Source organism: Pteropus vampyrus, unplaced genomic scaffold, assembly GCF_000151845.1.
Source record: "Pteropus vampyrus isolate Shadow unplaced genomic scaffold, Pvam_2.0 Scaffold739, whole genome shotgun sequence".
In the NCBI taxonomy this organism is placed as follows: Eukaryota; Metazoa; Chordata; class Mammalia; order Chiroptera; family Pteropodidae; genus Pteropus; species Pteropus vampyrus.
This window is the reverse complement of record NW_011889520.1, coordinates 432,092-456,866: the sequence shown is the minus strand read 5'-3', so window position 1 is coordinate 456,866 and position 24,775 is coordinate 432,092. Positions and strand designations below refer to the sequence as shown.

Genomic DNA, 24,775 nt, shown 5'->3' with positions numbered 1-24,775 from the left:
GCCTCCACCCAGTCGAGCTCATGTGTCTCATAGGAGAACACCCTAGGTGGGAGCTGCTCAATGGAGCTGCCACTCAGCAGAGCAAGAACTGCAAGTCTCCTTTGGCTCAGAGACATTTTTACCACTAACACGCAATTCCATAAAATGGTCTGAGGGCTCTTCCTTTTCCCTAAGCAATGGGAGCAGTTTGTCACCTTGTGCCAGCACTGAATCACAAAGAGCTACACACTCTCCAGGGAGCACAGCAATTAAGCCACAGTCAGCCCATTCACCCACTCCCCAGTAGATCTCATTTTTCTAGTAGAAGGGCTGTACCTCAACTAGCGCCCCAAAAGTCTTTTTAAAACCAGAGAATGAATGTCCTTGAGACAGAGCACTTGATGGATCTGCCTGCCCCCTATCCTGGGTGCTAATGTGAAATATGCTTGTCTCTTCCTCAGCTGCAAGCAAGAAGCAGAAGAGAGGGTCCTCCTTCATGACAGTCTCCAACTTCTACAGGGTGAGGAGGGGCTGCCCCACGGGCCACCTTGCATCCAATTCTCCCTTTCAATGATATGGTAGTCTAGCTGCCACCTCAGATCCAAAAAATGATTTCACTTCTATGCCTATAATTGCCTCTTTCATTCAAGGAGTCTATTTCCTTCTGAAAGGATCACAGATCCACAGGACCCCAGGGTAGAAAAGACCCTTAGAGATGGTCCAGTCCCATTGCTTTGTTTCAGAGAATGATGGGACTTGTCCAGCATGAAAATGGAAATATCAATGCCTAAGATCGTGTTCTCTAGAGTTGTCTGACAGGTCTGGGCTGTTCTCAACTTCCACAAAGTCTGGGCTTTACTGGAAACATGTTTCAAAATACAGAAGTACAGCCAATGGGAAGATGTTGCACAAAGAAAGATTCAGATACTTCCCAAGGATCCAGCTGTCCTAAGGCAGAGTCACCTCATTAGAGGTATCCAAGCAGAGGAGGAGGGGGCTGTTCAGTAGAGAGGATAACAATGGACAGGGGTTTGTGCACACAGGCACTACAGTTCTAGTTTGTACTTCTAGTACAAACATTCTACAGTGATCCAACACTGAATCAGAAGGAGCCCTGTTTTTTGTAAGCCATGTCACCTTGGCAAGTCACTGAACCTTTGAGAGCAATGCTATCCAACAAAACTTTTCACGAGGACAGAAATGTTCTCTTCCTCCCAATGGCAGCCACTGTTGAATATGGTAGCCACTAGCCATATGAGGCTAGTAAATACTTAAAAAGTGGCTGTTGTGACTGAAAAATCAAATTTGAATTTGAATTTGAATTTAACTAATTAAACTCTAAATAAATACCTCTCCTGAGTTTGGATGTCCTGCAACACCAATATCAAACTTTATTCACATTTTTTTCCTTTTCCCCATCTCCAGGAGCAGTTGAACAAGCTGATGACCACCCTCCACAGCACTGCCCCTCATTTTGTCCGCTGTATTGTCCCCAATGAGTTCAAGCAATCAGGTACATCATGGGAACATGTCTCCCTGCTGGAAGTCTTCAGGATCTATGAAGTTGGTGTTTGTTCCTAACAAAGTCCACTTTCAATCACCAGGGATAATTGGAGCAAAATGGGTCATGACAGAATAACCAACAATGGATCGTCTAAGAATTGCATTCTAGTTGCTTTGTACAGCGGAGTGGTGCCCATCTAGCTAGAAGTCACACTCATGAGAGCCTTTGGGTCTTGACTAAATTGTGGGAGACCAAGGATTCCTGGGCACTAATGGGAGAAGACATAGATACTCAGTTCAGCCTCCTTGAGTGGCAAGAAATGGCCTGTCCCACAACAGGATAGTGACTCCCTGTCCTGTGTCCTCCCTCTTGGCAGGTGTGGTAGATGCCCACCTGATCATGCACCAGCTGGCTTGCAACGGAGTCCTGGAAGGCATCCGTATTTGCAGGAAGGGCTTCCCAAACAGGCTGCAATACCCAGAGTTCAAACAGAGGTGAGTAGTATCTTCCTGATACCTTGAATACACTTCTCAGTTTCCAAGGATTGACTATTGATAAATATAGTCCCATTGTAGCAGAAGCTATGGGTATGATGATGAATTCTGCCTCACTGTCACTACTTCAGTACACACTGGCCCAACTTTTAATTGCCAGCACCTGCATTTCTTTGCCTGAGGGCTTTCACTGGTTGCTAGAGCCTGCTTTGCTACTCGGCAGGCTGAAAGTATCAGGAATTAATGCCTCCCCAGGAGCAGACCTCAACTAATGACTAAGGACAGTTGGCATATAAATATTTCAGCTCCCTCACTCTTCTGGTGGGCTAACTCTGAGGCCTGTTCTATACTACTTCTCAAACAGCAACATGCTGGTGTTTAACAAGCTTTTCAGTTAAAAAAAAAAAAAAAAAAAGGAAAGCCCTGATCTGTAGTGTCTGCCTATTTCCATGATGTAAATAATCCCACCATGGCTGATTTAGAGCTACCAATATGGCATTATTGAATGTGGGGTTCGGAAGAGATGTGCATAATTGCCTCTCGTGAGCCAGTGGGAGCCAGTTCCAGCACACCACTTCTCCCAAGTGGCCCCAGCAGGATTAAGACCCAGTTGCCTGTTGTGATAACTGGCTTGATGACATGCCTTTTATTGGCTTCTTGCTCCACTTCCCAACTCTGCCATCTCCCAGATAAACTAACTGCACTTGAATCCTGGTCTCAAGGTTTTCTTCTGGAGGAACCCAAACTAAGACCCCATTTTAGGGATTATTTTACTTCTAACCTCCCCCTACTTGCTAGAACCTGTGGCTACAGATTGACAGAGTAGGAAGGGTCACCTGAGATCATCTTATCCAAGCCGTGTAAAGTCTCTAATTGAGGAAGGACTTGTCCAAGATCACAAAGGGGGCTGCTGGCAGATCAGGGAAAGAAGCTGTTCTCTCATGCTTGGAAGACAAGATCAGGAAAGAAAAATTTTGGTGCCTTCATTTCTAGGTAAACCTCCTCGCTGAACCCCTAACCCACATTGACATTCATTTACCAAAGTCTCTTGTCAGTCCCATCCCTCCGCCTGCTGTGGCATCTGTAAAACAAGTCTATTTCCTAACTGGAGGGCCATGTCACATATCAAGGGATAACTATGTGAACATGCTTTCATGCTGCCAGCTTGGGGATGACAATAACTGTTGTCATCCCTCTCCCCACAGGTACCAAGTGCTGAACCCCAATGTGATTCCTCAGGGGTTTGTAGACAACAAGAAGGCCTCAGAGCTGCTGCTTGGGTCCATTGATCTGGATGTGAATGAATACAAAATTGGACATACCAAGGTAAGGTCTTCCAGTGGTGCTCCCTCCCTGCATTGCTCAGCCTTGTCTTAAGAAGGTAGACTTCAGGTGTGAATTCCAGCTCTGCTCTTGGCCAATTGCCTGCCTTTGGCAATCTTCTCAGCTAATGAGAGCCTCAGTTTCCTCCTCTAAAAAATTAGGGCTCATAAGTCCAGTCTCATGGGATTTGGGGGTAATTAGCAATAACATACGTGAAAATCCAGCTCAGACAGAGTGGTACTCAATAAATGGTAGGATAGTTCTTAGGATTGTAAGAGCCCCAGATTTCTAAGAATAAAAGGAGCCAGTCAGAATCAAGGTCCCGGATTTGACCAGGGCATAGCAATACATGTGGTTGGGGTCTTTAGGTTAAGCATCATAATCCCAGCCCACCCACACCAAGAGCCCCAGTCCTGAGCTGGCAGGTAAGTCAGGATTGACTAAGATGGAGCAGCCACCTGATCCTGACCCACAGGGCCTAAGCTGCTCTTTGTCTGTCTCACTTCCTGGCCCTACAGAGTCCTGTCAGGATTGTAAGCACTGAACAGGCTGACAGTGTGAGGTGTCCATCTATAGCTACCCAACCAGACTGCACCCCAACATGACAGCTAGGGTAACACAGGAGGAGCACTGGCTTTGCAGTCAGGAGTGTCAAGTTCAAAGCCTACCTCTATGTAGCCCAAAGCAGGTCACTTGCCTCTCCAGTTCTCATGAGATACAAGGCAGACATAGCTTCTCCACAGGCCTGATGTGGCCCAATGCATGTGGAAGCTCCAGCTTTCATGTGCATCCAACACATCTGGTTGCTAGGCATAAGCTCATGGAGTGCCTCCTATGTGTCAGGCATGGTTCTTAGCTCTCGGTTATACCTATGAACAGGACAGGTGACCCTAACTCCCTGGAGCTTACTTTGTAGCAGCGGGTATCAGCAGAATTGTAACACCACTCTAGAATGCCAGAACTCTTGGCTTTGGCCTCCTTCATAATTAACATGTGCTAGATATAGCTAAACTGGCTTAGAAGAATATTTCAGGTTTGTCACAACATTATTGAATACTCGAGCTGGAAAGAACCTCAGAGACCAGCTCTTTCCCCCGCCCCACCATTGACAAGTGGGAAAGTTAAGAAAGCCTAGAAGGGGGATGGAGGTGATATGCCCAATTTATTGAATTAGGTGGGACAGAGCAGACCTCAGGGCTTATGACCACTGGTGATGTGGCCTGGGAAAATAGGGCTAATATCACCAGTATGACACAGTCTGACACAGCTACCACCTGGGCAAACAGACTGCTTCTTGCTGTTATTAAAGGGTTGCATTGGACACCTCAAGTCCAAGTAAAGGGCTGGGGCTGCTGGGGACAGCTTTACTCCCTGAGGACCATACAGGCTCTGGTGGCTGGGGCAGAACAGAGACCAGGGTGATTCTGCCTATAGACTATGTCCTTATCCCTAGTGTTGGCTCATGTGGGCCCCACCCCGACCCCAGCAATATGCTTACCTCTACTTGTCCTCAAAGACCAAACCTCAATGCCAGTTGATTTAAAATTGCAAATATTTTACCGCATGATGACTAGCTCTCTGGGATTGGATGGGGCAGGGGCGGGGGAGCAGGGGATAGGAATATTCTTTTCCATTTTTTTCCTGTCAGTGTCCATAGCATCCACATAAAGGATTTAATTGGGGGCTCCCATATGTAGACTCCCAAACTCTCAGAGCTGGGAAGGCTCAGGGTCCTGTACTCTCACTGGACAGGAGGAGGTTCAGGCTCCCCAAAGGAGAGTGACTTGACCAAGGTCACACGCACATCCAAGGCAGGCTGAAGCTAGATGCAGGTCACCCAGCTCTTCTATCCTTCTAAAGTTTCTATCATGTCCTATTAGAAGCCTATAAAAAGATATTACATTATGAAACACACTAATAAAGTAACCACTCATAAGCCCACCTAAAAACCCAGAACTTAATCTTTGCATCTCTTTTCTCTTCTTCCCACCTCCAGCAGTAACCCTTATCTTTTTGTAAATAGTTTTATTACATACATATATGGCCCCAGGTTTTACCTGGTTTGAGCTTCATGGAAGTATCATACTTGCTATAATCTTCTGTGACATGGTTTTATTTCTTAATCATGTTTCTAAGATTCATCCTTGTTGGTTGGTGTGTGACATCCATTCACTGTCACTGCCATATCATATTGCTTGAAATAGCCACACTACAATCACCCTTTTAATGCTACTGTGAACACCTTTGCTAACGGTCCAATGTAGGAGTTTCTCTAGAACAAAGTTCTCAAACTTGACTGTACATTAGAATCATCTGGGGGGATTTTAAAAACACCAATACCTGAGCCCTGCTCCAGAAATTGTTTGAAATTACCCATACCCAGTCATCAGTATCTTTCGTAAGCCCTCCGGGTGGGGGCGACACAGCCAAGGTTAAGATATATGCTATTGCCTGTGTGCAAACGTCCAACTTGATGAGGGAATGCCAAACCACTTTCCCAAATTGTTGTACCAACTCATCTTCCCCTTGATCCGCATCTTTGCCAACACTTGTTTTTTCAAAAGTCCTGACAGTTACAGGTGAGGAGAGGGGTGAGTGGTATCTTGTGACCCTAGTTAGCATTTCCCTGAGGTTGGCTGTTCCTGGCTCTTTCTAACATATATTGCAAAGCTGGCTTTGTTTTCCTAGGAATGAGTCCCACTGACATACCAGGGATACCCGAAATTGTGCAAAATTGGTACAATTCTGTCTGCTTTCTAGAAAGCCAACCACCCTGAGCTGATCACTATCCCCTCTTCCAATTCCCAGATCCCTTGGGATCATGACTAGCCAAAGGCTGCTTTGCATGGTAGTAAAGAAGGAAGGCCCCTTGCCACTTTGGCTGCTGGGCAATTATCACAGCAGTGAGGATTATAACAATCTCACATTTTACTCAGAGCTTCCCAGTTTACAGAAGTAATTTTCCATCCGTTGTCTCATTTAATCCTTATAGCAACCCTCTAAGGAGTGATCAACATTCCCATTTCACAGATGAGGAACTAAGTACCTGAGATGTGAGAAGATATGTCTAAGGTGACCCAGCTAGTAAGTGCAAGGCCACGGCTGGAGCCTATAGGAGAATCCAAGGGCAAGAGGAAATAGACGCTGAGGCTGACAGTGACCCTACTATTGGAAGTGTCCAGGCTAGGGCCAGCTGTTTCTGAGGGGCCTCAAACACCTGCACCAGACTTAGTCTCTTCACTCTTAAGAATACTTTTGAACTTCTAGTGCTTTGATTTTAAGCCCCACTTCCAAGTGGCTGCCATTGGTGACAGTTGGGCTATTTTCAGATAAATGTGTCTTTCCCCCAGGTGTTCTTCCGAGCAGGCATCCTGGCCAGGCTTGAGGACATGCGGGATGAGCGTCTGGCTAAGATCATGACGATGTTACAGTGTCGGCTCCGGGGTTTCCTCATGAGGGTTGAGTTCAAGAAGATGCTGGAACGAAGGTAGCACACAAAAATACCAATGGGGCAGGACCACTGAAGTCACACATGTTTACTCAGAATGACCAGAGCCCTGCAATACACATAGTGATCAGCTCCAATAGTGAAATGGTGCAATGAGATGAGGGGACAATGTCTTTGCTGTCCCAAAGAACCCTGCTTGGGGCCTGTATTAGTTTCCTAGGGCTGCTATAACAAAGCACCACAAACTGTGTGCCTTAAGATATCAGAAACTTATTATCTCACTGTCCTGGAGGCCAACAGTCTGAAATCAAGATGTCGGCAGGCCATGCTCCCTCTGAAGGCTCTAAAGGATACTTTCTTGCCTCTTCCAGTTCTGGTAGCCCCAGTCTGCATCATTTCAATCTCTGCCTCTGTCTTCATGAGGCTTCCTCTTTCTATGTCTGTATCTTCACATCATCTTTCTTCTTTTTACAAAGACACCAGTCATCTTGGGTTAGGGCCCCACCCCACTCCAGTATGACCTCATACTTAAGTAATTATAATTGCAAAGAGTGTATTTCCAAATAAAGTCACATTCACAGGCACTGGAGGTTAAGACTTCAGCATGATTTTTGGAAGGGGACACAATTCAACTCATAACAGGGACCTAATATAAACCCTTCTTTCTATAGTATACAAGCCACTTTCATAGCCTTCTCCTTACTTGATCCATATGATGATTCTGTGAGAGAGATGTGAGAGGGCCAGCACACCCATTTTACAGATGTGGAAACTGAGGTCAGAGAGGTTAAGGAACTAGGCCAGGTTCATGCAGAAAGAGTCAGGATTAGAACCTAGAAATCTTCATTCTAAACCCTTGTCCTTGGAATCCTTTTTTCAGCCATCTCCGTAAAAGAGTAATTAGAAAATAGCTCAGGCTGCCCTGGCTGGCCCGTGGCTAACTCTAGCTCTTTGTGGTCATAGTATTAGTAATAATAACAATGATGAATAAATAATAACAATAATTAAGTCCTGTTATCCAGCAGCAGGCCCTCTGTGACGCATGCTAAAGGCACGGACACCAGTTAGGGGCTGAGTGGTGAGACAGAAGCCCAATCCAGCCCAGGGCTTTGGTGCACAGGAGGTCCTCAGTAAATGACAATGGAATAAAGCCACAAGAAACAAGGAGGGGTGGATTCCAAAGTCTGCAGCTGGAGAGGATTTAGTGACTAATGGGTAATTTCTGAAGAGGAAGTAGAAGGAAGGGAAATGCAGGAAGAAATGAGGGTCTGTCTCAGCCTTGTGCTGCCAAGAGGGATGGTTCCATTAGGGAGGTGAGGCCCTGACACCTGCATTTTAACCCATGCAATCCTGGATTCTCTTTTGCAGACTTGGCCTGAAAGTCATCCAACGGAATACACGCAAGTTTCTGGAGCTGCGTTTCTGGGGCTGGTGGAAGCTGTACAACAAGGTGAGGCCTGAGGGGCCAGGCCAACTGGAACTGCTGAGGGCCTCAGCCCTGGGCAGACCGAGGTGCTCTTGGAGGTGGGAAGCTACAGGATGCTGCAGGGATGGTCTCAAAATGAGAGCCCCTTGGAGACAAAGGAGGAGTCTAGCCTTTTTCCAGACAGGGCCTAATTCCTCTTGAGAAAAATCATAGCGTGTCTTCCCATCGTTCATCTCATCTCTCAAAATAAAATACACTTATGGTGGAGAGAGCCCCCTTCCCCACAAAAGTGGGATTGGTTATCAGCACCTCATCCCTGGAGTCTGAGGCATCTTTAACTCCTTGAGTGAAGTCCCTGTCTTCAAAGCTAAAGTGACCTCAGAAAATCATGGGATCTGACATCTTCTTTCCCAGGTTCTTCTGAGACAGCCGTGACAGCAGTGTGTCCTCGAGGTAGTGGGGCTGTAATTGCCCCAAGTGGCCAGGCTGCCCTCAACCAATGCAAAAGGCCATGAACCATCCTACTGCACACAGGTCGAATTGCACTGGGTCACGGCGTCCCACCCAGGGCTCCCATTTAGGGGGAACACACCACTGGACACCAGAGGAGCCCAGATACAGGGCTGCCACATTCTGGAGACAGAACGACTGTCTCAAGGGGCAGCCATGTGGAAGATTAGGACAGGCTCCAGGTTATCTCTAGTAGCCCTGAGCCCCCCACAACTCATACAGAAACTTCTTTCCCCTCCTGTAGGAAAGAATTTTCTAACACTCAGTGCTGACCACAAGTTTAAAGGGAGGGATAGTAAGTTCTGCATCCTCAAAAGAGCCCCCACAAAGGCCTGAGATTGCAGAGGGTTCTAGATGAGATTTCTCAAAGTTCAGTTGTCACCGGCACTTTCTCCCACCTATTCCATGACAGATCTTTTTTCTTTACATCAACTCACTTTGAAATTTTTATTTTAAATGGAAACTTCATATCCTTAACATACTTTAATGTCATCCTAAGCAAACATTATCCATAAAATTGTGGATTTGATAAGTTCTTTTTCATTTAGAATTTTTTTCAAAATTATTTATTATTGTTAGTAATTATTTTTAAAGTAACTATGTAACTATAGAACAATAAAGATCAAAGGGTTTCTATGCAATGCTTGACTCCATCTCACCTGCCCCCTTGGTATACATATTATCCTTTGGGAGGTCCCAGACCGACAGACAGCCTTTAAGATTCTTTGAAGCAGGACAGGAGTGGCCACAGATGATATGGAGACAGAGCCTGAAAACTTCCCTGCTCTTAACTAGAAAGTAAAGATTCACTAATTAAACATGGTAGGGCAAGGTTCTATTCCAATGAGTAAAAACATAGAATAAAAAGTCCTTCACTCTTCATATATTGACTAAGCTCTAATCTTATTTAACTAAGCCAGATAGGATGAATAAATGGTGGGCGGGGGGGGGGGGACACTTTTTAGTAGGCTTTCACTGGACAAAAAGTGTTATATAGTTGCAAGTTATGGTGCATAACCTTTTAATGCAAACTTTGCCACTTCGGAGAAGAGACACAAGAGAGAAAGACAGAAAAATACAGAGAAATAGAGAGATGCAGACAGAGATGAGAGAGAGAGAGAGAGAGATTGAGAGAGAGAGAGAGAGAGAGAGAGAGAGAGAGAGAGAACTCAGAAGAGAAAAAGGCAGGAGAAAGCAGAGCTATAAATGTAGCCAGGGTTCCAAACACACACAACTTACAGAACAGATGTAAGTATTGGGTACAGCTAAATGCTGAAGATTATCTAACTTCGTTTCTCCCGGAATCAAAGAGCATCCTGAGGACTGATCCTAAGCAAGGATGAGCCTCCTCTGTAGGGGCCAGAGATGCTTTATGGCCTCTGTGGAGAAGGGCTCCTCACAGCTGCAGCAAGAGCTGCTTTCCACCCCAGTGGGGATGTGAGGCCCAGTCTGAGGCAGAGCCCCCACAGCCCACCTCCTTGTCCCCTGGTAAAGCCCACCCCCTAACACCGTATGGTGCTACTGGCCACCCAGGTCAAGCCGCTCCTGAATGTGGCACGGCAAGAGGAAGAGATGAAGGCCAAAGAAGAAGAGCTGAGGAATGCCATGTCCAAGACACAGGAGCTGCTAACCAAGGTCAAGGAAATGGAGGAAAAGATGGTCACACTCAGTCAGGAGAAGAAAGACCTCACCATCCAGCTGCAGGCTGTACGTGGGGCCCTGATGGGGAGGGGAGGGGATGGGAGCTAGGAGTCTTGGCAACTAGAAATCCATGGTCCCTTCAGACCACAGGGAATTCCCAACCTTCTCTTTTCTTCTTTGTAATGTCTTCCTTGCTCCAGTTACCAAAAGGTCTCCATCAAAATTTTATTTGCCCACAGCAGCAGGCTGGGCACACATATATGTGCTGGCCTATAGGGATTGTCCAGACCTGGGGCCATGAGACTTTAGGAACTTGCCCTCTTTTCTTTGTCTCCTTTCTTTGCCTGTCAAGTGCATACAGAGCAAGGAGACCAAATGACCTAGGTATCATGGGTGCCTGACTCAATGCCTCCATCCCTGCATTCCAAGATTATGACTGCAGTCACTGGTCCTTCTTGGATCTGACCCTCACAACCACCCTTTAAGGTGCCCAATTTTTACGCATAACCGGCAATGTAGAAAACTTATTTCGACTGACATTTAGAGACTTGATCAAGGTCTCAAGACCATCAGTAGAAAACCCACAACTGGGAGGGGTCCAGTTCCATCTTGAGTCCTTCCTGCTCTGCCACAGCCGTGTCCGTGGGGCAGTGAGAACATCAGCACTTGTGCTGTCTGCCCAATTCCCCCAAGTTGTCTCTAGCATCATTTCTCCACATCCTTTAGATACCCCTGAGAAGTTGCTCAAGCTGAGACCCTTGTTTTATGTTTGAGGAGACTGAGGCCAAGTGAGACCACAGTAATAAAAGAATCTTCCATTTATAGAAGCACCTAGTGGGGATGTGAGGCCCAGCCTGAGGTAGAACTTCCATTTATAAAAGCACCATCTCTTTATATCTCACAGTAATTGTTTCCCTTATTTTGCAAAGAAATGAATTTCAGTAAAGTTATGCCATGAACCAAAAGTCACTCAGCTGATTCAGTCTTCTGACTCTGTGGCCAGTTGTTGCCTTGCTAGCCCAGTCCCCTGTCCAACCATTTGTTTGGGGCCTATCAGCCCAAGGGCTATCTGTCATCTTGGTCCCTTGCCGGTGCCTGGACTCCTGCCTATGACTGGGGCTCTTTCTTCCACCAGGAGCAAGAGAACCTGATGGATGCCGAGGAGCGCCTGACCCAGATGATGAAGACCAAAATGGAGTTGGAGAGCCAGATCTCAGATATGCGGGAGCGGTTGGAGGAAGAGGAAGGCACAGCTGCTTCCCTGAGCGCTTCCAAGCGCAAACTAGAGGGGGAGCTGAGTGACCTGAAGCGTGACCTGGAGGGCCTTGAGAGCACGCTGGCCAAGACAGAGAAGGAGAAGCAGGTGAGGAAGCCCTGGGCCCAACCATGCTCCTCTAAGGGCCGAGGAACCCCCAGCTCGCTCACCCTCCACACCTGGATCTCCCACAGCAGTGCTTCCTAGAGCCCACCAGCCACATGGGGCTGTTTTAATTTAATTCAATACAATTTAAAATGTGGTTCCCAAGTTGACCTAGCCACATTTCAAGTGCTCAATAGCCACACATGGCCAGTGCTATCATGTTAGACAAAGCAGACTGAGACTATGTCCTTTGTTGCAGAAAGTTCTGCTAGACAGAGCAGCTGACTAAGGAAACAGCTCTTTCCATCATGCTACATCCAGGCTCAGGCCTAACTGGTTCTCCTCAAGCCTGGGATTCTAGGCATCTGCACTAGCCTGCTGCCTACTCAGCCTCAGCATCCCTGGCCCCTCACAGAATGTTCTGCAGCACCATGTATAACCTTCCTCCCTTCTCAGAAGAGGCAACTCTATCAGTATGATGAGGCCACCTGTAGCTGCTGGATTTCTACCCAAACAAGCAGTTGCTGGCCCCGCGAAGGAGACCCCCTGTCTCCTGATACTATCTGGCTGGCTTGGCCCTGGGGCCCCCTTCCTACCCTTGCAAGCGAGTGGGATCTAAGAGCAGGGGAAAGTGGACACTGCCTAAACCCATGCCTCTCAAACTCTGATGTGCACACTAAACATCAGGATCCTGATAACATGTAGATTCTGGATCAGCAGGTCTGGCAGGGCCCCAAGATCAAAGTTTCTAACACATTCTTGGTCAATGACACAGCTGAAGCCCGAGGACCAGGCTTTGAGTAGTGAGGGCCTGAACTGATGGTTCTTCAGTTGCTGCTCCCCTCACCCCCAAGATTCTGACTTTGTTGGTTGGGGTGTGCCCTGGGTGCTGGCATTTCTCAAGATCCCAGGTGACTCTAGTGTATAGTCAAGCCAAAGGCCCTCTCTCAGAGCAATTGCTTCCCCCTTTTCTCTCCCCACTAGAGGGTTTTCCCAACCTTAAAGACCTGTCTCTTTCCTGCCCGGGTTTCTAGGCCCTGGATCACAAGGTCCGTACCCTGACCGGGGACCTCTCACTCCGTGAAGACTCTATTGCCAAGCTCCAGAAGGAGAAGAGGGCCCTGGAGGAGCTGCACCAGGTAGGCGCCACCCACTTTTCCCTTTGGCGGAGCAGTCAGAGCTCAGAAACTGGAGACCCTGGTTCATATCCCAGCTTTGCCACCCTTTGGGTAGGGGTCCTTAGGGAAGTCACAGACTCTCCTTAAATCTCTATTCCCTCATCAGTGAAGTGGGTAGGGTCACGTCTTAATGCCTTCCTTCCAGGTTTATTGTAAGTGGGGTGACCATAATATAACTTATTACCCAAACTAGAACATTTTTGACAGTGAAATGAGAGTAGCAGGCAGGAGTGAGGATGGTCCCCAAAGTCATAAAGATGAACTGGTGTATATGGAAGTGTCCTGTGAACTCCAAAGCACCTGATATATCACTGCAACAACAGGCATGAGCTCTTGAGATCATGCGGAGACTGACCCAATTGTTACAGGCTCAGGCTCCTAAATGCAGAGCCAGCTCTGACCAGCCATCAGTGCTAATTGTGGCACAGGTTACATCCTAGCTCTAAAGACACAGGTGCAAAGAGCAAGCTGAAGCCCAGAAACAGAGAATAGGCCCTCACCCCTGTGTTTGCTGACACCATGAATCCACAACATGTCCCCTGAGCTGCCTCTGGAAATACCTCCTCTTAGACTGTGGCTCTCAACCATATCAAACCCAGAGCCTCCTTTTATAATGAATATGGCCAATTCTCATTATTTAAGGTAGTTATGTTCTATAAAGTCACTGCACATACTGAATTAGCAAGTACTAAACTTCTGCTCCTAGGGGAAATTTAGGGTTAGGTTCCTGCAAGCCTCTGGTCACAAAATTTTTGTCAACCAATTAATACATAATACATATGATTACAATGAATACATTATGTTGTTTTATGTGTGTTTCTGTTTAAAGACACCTTGTTTAGTACATATTGTTGATTCCTTAACATTGAACTCAAGGTCAACAGCACTATATCTCATGCCTCAATGGAGCTTATCTAATACACAAAATTCTCTGTAAGGCACATCAAAACTATCTTGCACTAGACAACACTGTGCTTGGGTGCCATTTTAAACATTGAAATCACCAACTAAAAGTACAAAAATGTATAAATGTGAACACATTGTGAAAAGGACACTTGTTTGCAGTATGAGCTAAAACAAGAAGGCAGAGCATCGTCTCATCCAACCTCAGCTGAAAACGCCAAGCAACTCAAATTTTTCACCACTCTGCGCATATCCACCAATGACCATGAAAGCACCATAAGTATTGATTTGGAGATTACAAAAAAATTTTAGCAAGTAGGTAAATAGGCAAAAAGATAATCTACAAATGATGAGGACTGACTATATTTTGGAAGCTTCTCTTATATCCTGAAATAAAAATTATAATGATATAACTAATACATAACTTAAAAAAAATCAAGAGCACCCTTTGACATAAAAGAGAAATTAATGGAAACTAATTTATAATAAATAATGGGGCTGTCAATGTGTAAAATCTCAGGCAGATCAATTAGAAGAAGTGAGCTGCTTGCTGCCTGACGAAGCCTGTCTATAACAGCTGCAGATGGGCACAGGAGGGTGTGTTGGTGACTCAGATAGCAAAGTATGGCTGTTGCCAGTAATGCAGTTTTACAAAATGGTGAATAAACCTTGGAGAGATTTTGACAACAACAAACGAATCTTCTCTCAGTTTTCATGGTAGATCATTTTTTAAAAATGTAATGGATACTAAATGAAAATATTTTTGAGTTCTATGTAAAGTGGTAATGGGTCCTAGCTTCAGAAAATGATAAATGATGGTTTTACTTACATGAATGCCTGGGTGGGATATCAGGCATGTAGATGGTAGAATTATTCTTTATGGTGCCAGATTGTGCAGAGCAAAGCAAGATGCCCAGCATCCCTGGAACTAATCACTAAGTGCTAGATGAGCCCCCAATCATTGTGACAACCAGAAGCCCCCCACAGATTTCCATATGCCCCATGGAGAACCAGAGACCCGCTACTGACCCAAGGGCCCACCTACGGCTGACGGGTGCTCAGGTCTGCCATGGTCTGACCCAGAACCCAGAAGCAGGAGCTCAGTAGCTGTTCACTAAAGTCAACTCATCTCAGCTTAGAAGTGATGGCAGAGAACCAGGTCTGTTCAGCTGTTCCTGCATGGCTCAAGGGGCACACATGTGTATCTTCCCTTCCAGAAAACCCTCGATGACCTACAAGCTGAGGAGGACAAGGTGAACCACCTAACCAAGAGCAACAGCAAACTCAGCACCCAGATCCATGAGGTAATGACCCATGGCTGAGCCAATTCTACAGCTCGAGGACCAGGTCCATCCTGAGGCACAGGGTCCTCATATTCATTTTGAGAACTGGACTGACACATCCCCTGGGGAAGTGAGAGACTTTCTGACGCAAAAGCTAAGGAACCAGGCCCAGTCTTGTTCCTTATTTCATTCTGGCCTGAGACTACCCCCTCCTCTACTTTCTCTTGCTTTTCTTTTCTCCACAGCTGGAGGATAACTGGGAACAGGAAAAGAAAATCCGGGCAGAGGTGGAAAAGGCTCGTCGGAAAGCTGAGAGTGACTTGAAGATGACCATTGACAATCTTAATGAGATGGAGCGGTCCAAGATAGATCTTGAGGAAGTGGTGAAAAAGTATGCCCATGCAGTTATTCATTTATTCATTCTTTTCGTAACAATATTAGCAATATTTAGTACTTCTTGGATGGTACCAGGCGCCAGGCACTATCTGGTTTGTTCCCTGATATGTCCCTGGAACCCTAAACAATGTCTGCACATAATAGGTACTAAATAAACATGTATAAAATTAATAAATGCATGAGTTAACTAATGAGTGAAAGAATAAGTGAATGAAAAGCCTATGGAGTGAGCTATGGAGCTCACTCTCTGTAGAGTGAGACTTTCTGGGCTGTCACACCCGAAGGCCAATGGTTAGGGAGATGAGCAGTTTTCAACAGGTTCAAGGCCTGCTCCGGTAGTCCAGGCTCTGTTCCATGGCCAGCTCACTGGTCTACCCTCAGCACTTTTCCTCTGGAGATCAAACCTTCTCTTGCAGGAGGGATATGGAAATTAATTCTGTCAACTCTAAATATGAGGATGAGCAGTCTCTGAATGCCACTCTGCAGCGGAAACTGAAGGAACACCAGGTATGTCCAGGACCGAAAAGACTGAACTCGACTTTTGAGAAGCATTTCCCCGCGGCCTTTGCTCACATCAGCTGATCGGCTGCTGAATCTTCCTGAGGAGCAAAACTGCCACAGACACCTTGGAGACTGACTCATGTTTACCTCACTCAGGATTAAATTCAAAGTCCTTACAATGATTACAAGGTCTTCCATGATCTAACCTCTGCTCCCTCCCCATGCTGGCTCCTAGCTGGGTCTCACATACCCCAGCCTCCTTCCTGCCTCAGGGCCATTGCACATACTCTGTGCCTTGTTTCTCTCTGCTTTTGACATTATCCATCACATGCTTAGCTTCCTTCTATCATTTCCATTTTAAAAAGCCACATGGTTAAGTTTCAAACTTCACACAGGAGAGATAAATCCCCGCCCTTCCCCACCTCCCCCCCACTCCCCCCACCCCATTTCATCTGCTTATTTGTCTGCTAGGCCCGAATCGAGGAGCTGGAGGAGGAACTGGAAGCTGAGAGGGCAATGAGAGCCAAGGTAAATGATACACTTCTACCTTTCTGGGTCAAAAGACAAATGCCAGCTACAATCCAACCATAAGCGAAAACTCCACTCAGGAAACCAACAGAGAGGAGGGCAGGACATTGTCACAGACAAAATGAATGACTATACGGGCATACTTTTTCATCACCTCCTCATTGTTCTTGAGCACCTACTATGTGTCAGACACTGTGCTACATATGTACATTAATTATGATGTAAGGGGCAAAGATGCTGCTTGCAGTGAGAGCCCAAAGAGAGGAGGTTAGTTCTGCCTGGGACAGGTAGAGGAGGTGACATTAGCCTGGGGACTGAAAGATTGAATAGAGGCAGGGAGGAATTTCTAGGCAGAGGGAATGAAATAGTATCTGTGTAAAAGGTGTAAAAGGAAGAACAAAGAATGGAGGAAGGGTTGAGAGCAAGGATCATACAGGGGATGAGGCTAGAAAATTGGTGGGAGATGACTCATAAGACACCTTAACTCCAGATTCAGCCAAACTGGGCTAGAGGGTAGGATGGGCACTAAGGCCTATCCAATGCAGGGAGACAGACAGCATCCTTCACTGAGCATATGGGGCGGCAGGCAGAGTACAGAGCTCCCCAAGGGAAGGGCCCTGGCCTCACAGACACCATGCAGGTGAAAAGAAGGGCTTGTGGATGGCTTCAGTCAGTGTCATTTGATCACACCCCAGGTGGAGAAACAACGTAGCGACCTGTCCCGGGACCTTGAAGACCTCAGCGACAGGCTGGAAGAGGCCGGGGGAGCCACATCTGCTCAGGTACCATCCTCAAGGAAACCCAAGAACCCCAATTCCTTCCTGTCTGCAGGGAGAAAAAATGCTGGACAATGAACAGTGGGCTATGGACCATTTCATTTTGGCTGAATTTCTCAGGATAGCTTGAGGAGAAACCAGTTAGTAATAAAGAGTAGTCAAGACAGGCAGGTTTGGTTCACTGCCTTCTGGGGCTCTTTAGTTCAGAGGCACTGATGGAAGCAGGATTTGAATGAATGCAGAGGGCAAGTGTTCTAAAATATAGCGTATTAATAGAAAATTTGAGATAGAGTAATGCCAGAAGATCAGGAGAAGGTTGCCATTGAAGAGATACAGTTGACCCTAACAACTTGGGTTTGAATTGTTTGAGTCCACTTATAGGTGATTTTTTTTCAGTTGACCACAGTTCAGTTGACCTGCACAGTTCAAACCTGCGTTGTTGAAGGTTCAGCTGTAGCTTGTTACAATTCCCAGGAGAGGGCATGCCAAGCAGAGACACACAAGGAAGCACCAGGGTTGGTCGCGGGGCCGAGGGGGAAGGAATTGTGGACAAGAGGTTTTATTGTGGTTTCCAAGGAAGGAACAAGCAAGGCATAGGGAGCAGGCTTAGGACTGGCTAGTTTGGATAATTTCAGAGGGCCCTAGGGCACAAGGCTCTTCCTAGTTGTCTGGTACCTGGCCCTAAGTGATTAGGGCAGGTGGATAGTGGCTAAGAATAAAACAGCTACTAGATTGGGTGATTTACATCTAAAATCAAGTTGTTCACTCTCTAGGAATTAGCTAACCCTGGGAGGGGCCATTCTTTCAGGGTCAGCAAAACCCCAGATATCAAAGCACCAGAATACAGAGAATAAAGACAAGGTTAATACAATGGTGTGACCCTCACACTCCAAGAGCACCTCACTAAGAGGTGAGTTGGGGCTAGAATCTGAGCCGCGCCTCCTGGAGTGGAATGCATCTTTCTCCCACTCATATGACAGCATCGTGGAGACCAATAGACGCTATATGAAACTCTCCTTCTAATTCCATGTAGCCAGCTCTCTTACAAATGTGGATCCTGGGTCAGAGTAGAGAGCAGGAACACTGGAAGGCTGAGCATCCTTTACTGTGGCCCTCTGGACTCCATGGGGTCCCACTCCTCACCATCCTGGCCACAGTCCAGTCCACTGCTTGGGGGGACATGCCCAGAACTGAAGCAGGTACCCAGCTGTGATGGGGTTCCAGAAGGAAACAAAATCATCCCAGATGGTTTGAATGAGGGTTATTAACAAAGGGACTATGTCTAGCAGTGCAGAGAGAGTTGACAGAACTACAGGGGCCAAGAGAGCAGGAGCAATGGAAAAAGGGCTGCCTCATGGATTCCTCTGGAGGCTCTGAGGGAGACTCTGTTCTAGGCCTCTCTCCCAGCTTCTGGTGGTTTGCTGGCAATCTTTGGTGTCCTTGCTTATAGCTACAGCACTCCAACCTCAGCCACGGGGTCATATGGCCTTTTTCTTATGTGTCTCTCTGGGTCCAAATTTGCCTCTTATAAAGACAAGAAGTCATCAGATTAAGGCCCACCCTAATCCAATATGACATTTTAACTTGTTTATATCTGCAAAGACCCTATTCCCAAATAAGGTTGCATTCACAGGTATCAGGGTTAAGATCTGAATATATCTTTTTGGGGAACATAATTCAACACACAACACTAACTAAACAAATCCTATGGGTAACCCACCCAGAGGTTTAGAATTGATATTTCAACAAGGACATTGTATTAATGGAGTTCAGGAATATTAGGGGACCACTGAGCAGGTAAACAGTGTCTAGCCCAAGGAGGCCTGCACCTGCCACTTCTGCTATGCCCTGCTTATCCTCTACCCTAGATTGAGCAGAATCGCAAGCGAGAGGCCGAGCTGCTGAAGCTGCGGCGGGAGCTGGAGGAGGCAGCCCTGCAAAGTGAGGCGACAGCCTCCACGCTGCGCAAGAAGCACACAGACTCCATGGCAGAGCTGACAGAGCATGTGGAGAACCTACAGAGGGTCAAGTCCAAGTTGGAGAAGGACAAGCAAGTCATGAAGGCTGAGATCGACGACCTTAACGCCAGCGTGGAGACTCTGCAGAAGTCCAAGGTGAGGGAGGCCACCCAGAGCCAGGGGAAAATGCCCCAGCACTGGCTCCTACACAGATACTCCCTGAGCCCCTAGCAGGCCCAAAGCATATTCTAGATGTTGTGAAGGGAACTAAGGTGAACCCACCACCCAGACCCTACCGGCTGGGTCTATGTATGACCTTGGCCAAGTTACATAACCTAACTGTGCTTCAGTTTCCTCATCTGTAAAAGGGGGATAATAACCCTACCTCACAGCACTGTTATGAGAGCTACAAAAGTCTCTGGCACATAAGAAAAGCTCAATAAATGTGTGCTATTAAGATTACCATTACATTAGTATGATTATATTCTCAAGGAGTTAGAGACTAGTCGAATGACAAGATAAATGCAGACATTGCCACAATGAAAAGGTGTTATATTGCAAGAAAGAAAAGCAAGCCATTCAACATGCATTAACTGAGCACCTGCTACATGAAGGGCCTTTTTGTGATGTGAGGGAAGGAGCTTCGGGGATCCCTGTCTCAGCCAACTCGTGTCTCCAAACTTCAGATACTCATGAGGAATCTTCATAGTTCCTGTTTTATCTGCAGTATTTTTCCTTAAATTGGCCCACTGCACTTTCTTATTAGATGAGGTCTGCAGGGATCCAGAGTGGCTATGAAAGGGAGATGGGCCAGAGTGAGAGGCTGCACCAATCCAAAGGCTCTAGATTTATGTTGATAAAAAATGGTGAGCCATTGGGGGTTTCTGAGACAACAGAAAAGCTAGTGGGGTAGCCTGAGAGGCTGCACTAGGAGAACCCAGGTGGGAAGCAGGGAGGGCTTACCTGGGCCTCCCCATTTCACTACTGAGTGCATTCTTCCTGAGCAGATAAATGCCGAGGCCCATGTCCGAAAGCTGGAAGACAGCTTAGTGGAAGCCAATGCCAAGGTGGCTGAGCTAGAGAGAAACCAGGCAGAAATCAATGCCATCAGGACCCGCCTCCAAGGTGAGCTCACTCCTCCCTGCAGTTTCCTAAAGAACAGTGCGTGAAATGAAACAGGAATCCACAAGGAAACTGAAAGAGTACCTGGGATCTCTCCCCAGAGCTTTCTTGGTCTTTGAAAATTCACATCCCCTGTGATGGGACAAGGAAATTTTATCCCACCCACTGAGTATTCCAAGCCACATCTTTATAGTGTAAAACAAGGAACACTATTCAAAGCATTTTTGTATTGGTTCTCTTAACTACTCTGTGAGATCAGCAGGAGAAGCAGTCATACTGACACTTTTCAAACATTTTAAAACATTTCCTCTCAGTGCCTTTACTCTGTCTCTATCTCTCTCACTGTCCCTCTCACTCTCTGCCTCTGAGAGGAGACCACCCTCTGTGGAGTATTACCCCTTTTCTAATAAACTTTCCTTTTGACTCTAAAGAAAATAATAATAATAAAAAAATAAAACATGACCCGCATGCTGACATAAAGTGAACATGTGTCACTAATAAGGAAACCAGAAAAAACGGTAACGCTGCCTTTGAAGAGCACAAGGGACAGAGATTTACATAGTCAATGGGGAAAGGAAAGCTTAGGTAACTTTGCTAAATTAAATGCAAAATTGGTTAATGTTCTATGGGACAATAATACTGCAACCTCTGCATTTGGTTTTATTTTCGTTTTTCTGTCAGAAGAACTCCTTTACATTTCTAGGACAAAAATAATTTTTCACTTATCACTAAACAAGTTAACACTTAACTTTAGAGAGGCTGAGTTCTAACCCGGGTAAACAGTAAGCCAAACAAAAATGCATTCCCTGAGAGAAGTTAACACTCCTTAGGTGGGCCAGTTAGATGAAACTCCAGTGTGACAGACACCATAGAACCTGCGGGCATCCTTTGGCCCTATTTCTCACATCCTGAATACTTTTTAAAATCAATATCCCCATTTGACACCATTTGACTGATGAGAAAAGTGAAGCTCAGTGAGATGAAGTGACTTACAGATGACTTATTAATGACTTACAGAGCAGAACTAGAAACAGCGATCTTCCTTTCTGGCTCATACACCTCTCCCTGGCCTCTAACCGGGGTAATCAGTCCACAGATGACAGGAGTGTAGGCTCTGGGACAGTGACAAATGCAGTTTACAAAGTAAACACTCTGCTCCACTGTTTTCTCCAAACTTCTTTGCTGTATCTCCTGCCAGGAGCAGGCCTTCATTATCCGAATGAAGCCCCTTACCCCATGTAAGTCACCTGGGTGTCACCTTGGGCACTTGCTCCCCTTCTAGGCTAACTTAATTTGAGCAGCTGGTGTGGTGGTCACTGTGCTCCCCATTCCAGTACAGTCAGCCATGCTGCCATATTTACCAGGTACTTCAGAAGCGATGCCCTGGAGGAGCTTAGAATCTGCCTAGGGAGTCAGTTCTTCATCCAGTATTTTTCCCATTCCTTTCTCACTCAGCTGAAAATGGTGAACTGAGCCGGGAATATGAAGAATCCCAGAGCCGGCTCAATCAAATCCTGCGGATAAAGACATCGCTCACATCTCAGGTGGATGACTACAAGAGGCAGCTGGATGAAGAGTCCAAGGTTTGTTGGGGGATGAAGTGGGGGGTGACAGAGCTGCCTCCTTAAAGAAAATTATAGGTTAAGATGTAGAAGGAACATTAAAAATATTTGATTCACCAAAAACGGACTCACAAATATAGTGGACAATTTGGTGACAGACAGAGGGGAGGGAGCTTGGGAGGCTGGGAGAATGGGGTGAAGGATTAAAGAAGTACAAATTAGTAGTTGATAGTTGGGCATGGGGAACATGGCAGAGGGAATGCAGTTAGCATTAATGTGATGGTTAAGTGGAGGGCCAGGGGAGGGAGGGAGCAATTGGGATAATCATTTTATGAACATTATAGATGTCTAACCAATGTACTGTGTACTTGAAACTAATTTAAATAAATAAGTTTATTTTTAAAACCTTTAAAAAATATTTGATTCACTACTAAAAGTTAACTACAAAACTGTAGTATTCCATGTGTATGACTAAGTAAAATTACATATCTTTGTAGGTAGTAATTAGAAGAAAACAAGGAAAATAAACCGTGATGGTTAGGGTTATAGAATCATGTGTGTTTTTCCCCTTGCTACACTGTTGATCCAACATGATATACATCTAACTGCTGGCCCTGGGGGGCCATGGAGAGACCGGTGGGCCTCTGACAGGTTCATGTGGTCCCCAGTCTCGCAGCACAGCCGTGGTGAGTCTCGCCAACACCAAGCATGACCTGGACCTGGTGAAGGAGCAGCTGGAGGAGGAACAGGGAGGCAAGTCGGAGCTGCAGCGCCTTGTGTCCAAACTAAACACCGAGGTGACCACCTGGAGGACCAAGTATGAGACCGATGCCATCCAGAGGACTGAGGAGCTAGAAGAGACCAAGTGAGTTCACCTTGTGCCAGGAGAGAGGAAAAGGCCAAGCAGGTGGGTAGGCGCTGGGGGTCTCACCACTGCCAGCCACAGCTGAGGCCAGGGCCACATCCAGAAAAAGGCAGTTCATCGGCTTCTCTTAAAGGGAAGATGAGTGTGCAGTCAGAGGAGCCCACTGCCTGCATGGTCAGCCTTCAGGTTCCACCTTCGAGGGCTCTCTTACCTATATCCTCTGCCTTAAAATGCTCAGGCAGGGGAGTCAGAGGCAGCGGCTCCTCCTGGCAGGGCTTCTCTGCCTCTGAAGTGCTCAGGAAGCCTCCAAAGGCCTGCTGGGTCTGGGGTAACGCCTCTCAGTGATGTTGGTTGGACACAGACCACACTTGGTAGCCAAGGTCCCCACTCTGCCTTTTCCCAGATCTGTAGTAAATGTCTTCATATCCTTTGAGCTTTCTTCCTCATTCACCAACTAGAGAAGGAGATGCTTGACTGGCCTGAGGAAATAAAAGTAGACAAGTGAATGTGGCTCTGAGCTGCCCTCTAGCATAAAAGAGGCTGTTTGGGTACTCCTGGGCCCACATACCCAGGGAAGCCCTGCATGTGAGCCACTCTGCCAGGCATAGAGCGAACCGTAGCCTGCTCTCTGTGCCTTCCACTCACTGGAACTTGTGGGTGACAGGATAGCAAAAAGCACAGTGCCTTTCAGCTGACACAGATCTTTTATCTAAAGCTCTTTATCCATTGAGCCTAAGTCTGCCTTTCTGTAGCTTCCACCTCCTGCCCTTCAGCCCTTTTCCATTTTCTACAATTGCTGCTGGAAGCTGCCTGCTCTCACTTCAAGGCTAAACCTAAATCTCAATTCCTCACATCTCTCTTCATGGAACCTCTTCCCCAGACACCACCAGCCCTTGCCCTACCCTCCCTCTGGCCTTTGCTCATGTGTTCCCCTCCCTGCTTTATTTTCTTCAGCATGTGTATGTCATTTTGTTGTGTATCGTCTGAACAAAATTGCCAGAACAGAACTTTCATAAAAGCAGAGATCCTAGTCTGTTTTATTCACTGCTAGTTCCCTAATGCCTAGAACAATACTTGGCACAGAATAGAAACAATAAATATTTGCTGAATAAATGAATGAACACTGGTTGCTTCTTCCAAACACTCTCCATTTTGTCTGCATCATTTACATCGTGACATCAGAGCTCAGTGCCACACCCCGGGCGCCACTGCCTGTGCGCTCCTATGATTCCTTGATGGCCCCTCTTACCCTTATCCACAGGAGGAAACTGGCTGCCAGGCTCCAGGAAGCAGAAGAGGCAGCCGAAGCTGCCCAGGCCAGGGCTGCCTCCCTCGAGAAAAATAAACAGAGACTCCAGGCAGAAGTCGAGGACCTCACCATCGACTTAGAGAAGGTCAGAGGATCAAATGCCAGGTCCAAGAGACAGTGGCCCCTGAGGATGGAGCACAGAGTTTGTATACAGACCCACTGGACACAGGCTCCTGCTTGAATATGTATTTATATATACTCATAATTCTGAGATCTTAACATTCAACAAACCACTATTTAAACAGGTCCGTGACAATGATAAAACTTTGTCCCAGGAAGTCATGTCACATATTATCCCTATTCCCTTTTCTCTCACACAAACCATGTCCTATACACTTTGTGTAGCTAAATATTCCTGTTTGAATCTCTGGTTCAGACTGATTTACCAATTTCTAGTCGAATTAAATGAGATTTCCACTGGCACAGAACAACTTTGTCTTGGTCTAGATAGGACCATTGCTTCATGCCAGCTGTGAGGGACACACAGGAAAAAGGTCATGTCCATGTGAGAGATTTCAGAAAAATAGTCCTAAAACCCTAAAAGATTTTTCTTCTCCCAAATTAAGGAATTAAGTAGAAATTTACAAAATCTAATATTGCACAGCAGCAAATATACAGTTGCTGGGATGTTATGAAAAAGATAAAGGGTCTATGAAAAAATAATGTCTAAGAATAATCAGCGTTGATTCAAAAGAAAAATAGTACCAAA

The 24,775-nt window shown here is 46.3% G+C and overlaps 1 protein-coding gene and 1 long non-coding RNA gene across 14 annotated transcripts in view; one reads left to right on the top strand and one right to left on the bottom strand.

Annotated features, from left to right (window-relative positions):
- Positions 1–24,775, top strand: part of LOC105309439 (myosin-16) — a 55,071-nt gene that overhangs the window by 16,659 nt on the left and 13,637 nt on the right. For both annotated transcript variants that reach the window (XM_011385611.2, XM_023526178.1), the window contains exons 15-33: positions 441–499; positions 1,405–1,492; positions 1,860–1,977; positions 3,183–3,303; positions 6,651–6,787; positions 8,117–8,198; positions 10,218–10,391; positions 11,461–11,688; positions 12,720–12,824; positions 14,984–15,070; positions 15,295–15,440; positions 15,862–15,952; positions 16,418–16,474; positions 17,170–17,256; positions 19,119–19,364; positions 20,216–20,333; positions 21,786–21,913; positions 22,561–22,757; positions 24,019–24,151. In XM_011385611.2, the coding sequence (XP_011383913.1) occupies positions 441–499; positions 1,405–1,492; positions 1,860–1,977; positions 3,183–3,303; positions 6,651–6,787; positions 8,117–8,198; positions 10,218–10,391; positions 11,461–11,688; positions 12,720–12,824; positions 14,984–15,070; positions 15,295–15,440; positions 15,862–15,952; positions 16,418–16,474; positions 17,170–17,256; positions 19,119–19,364; positions 20,216–20,333; positions 21,786–21,913; positions 22,561–22,757; positions 24,019–24,151 (2,402 nt within the window). The remainder of the gene's footprint in view (positions 1–440; positions 500–1,404; positions 1,493–1,859; positions 1,978–3,182; positions 3,304–6,650; positions 6,788–8,116; positions 8,199–10,217; positions 10,392–11,460; positions 11,689–12,719; positions 12,825–14,983; positions 15,071–15,294; positions 15,441–15,861; positions 15,953–16,417; positions 16,475–17,169; positions 17,257–19,118; positions 19,365–20,215; positions 20,334–21,785; positions 21,914–22,560; positions 22,758–24,018; positions 24,152–24,775) is intronic.
- LOC105309440 overlaps positions 19,463–24,775 on the bottom strand; it is a 30,271-nt gene continuing 24,958 nt past the window's right edge. For 7 of the 12 annotated variants that reach the window (XR_002778273.1, XR_002778280.1, XR_002778271.1 and 4 more), the window contains 2 exons: positions 24,007–24,190; positions 22,268–23,236 (listed from right to left, as the gene is read on the bottom strand). This is a non-coding gene — a long non-coding RNA (uncharacterized LOC105309440). Of the gene's footprint in view, positions 20,285–20,954; positions 21,845–22,267; positions 23,237–24,006; positions 24,191–24,775 lie in introns of those variants that run through there. The other 5 variants (XR_002778277.1, XR_002778281.1, XR_002778275.1 and 2 more) reach the window with 4 other exon arrangements.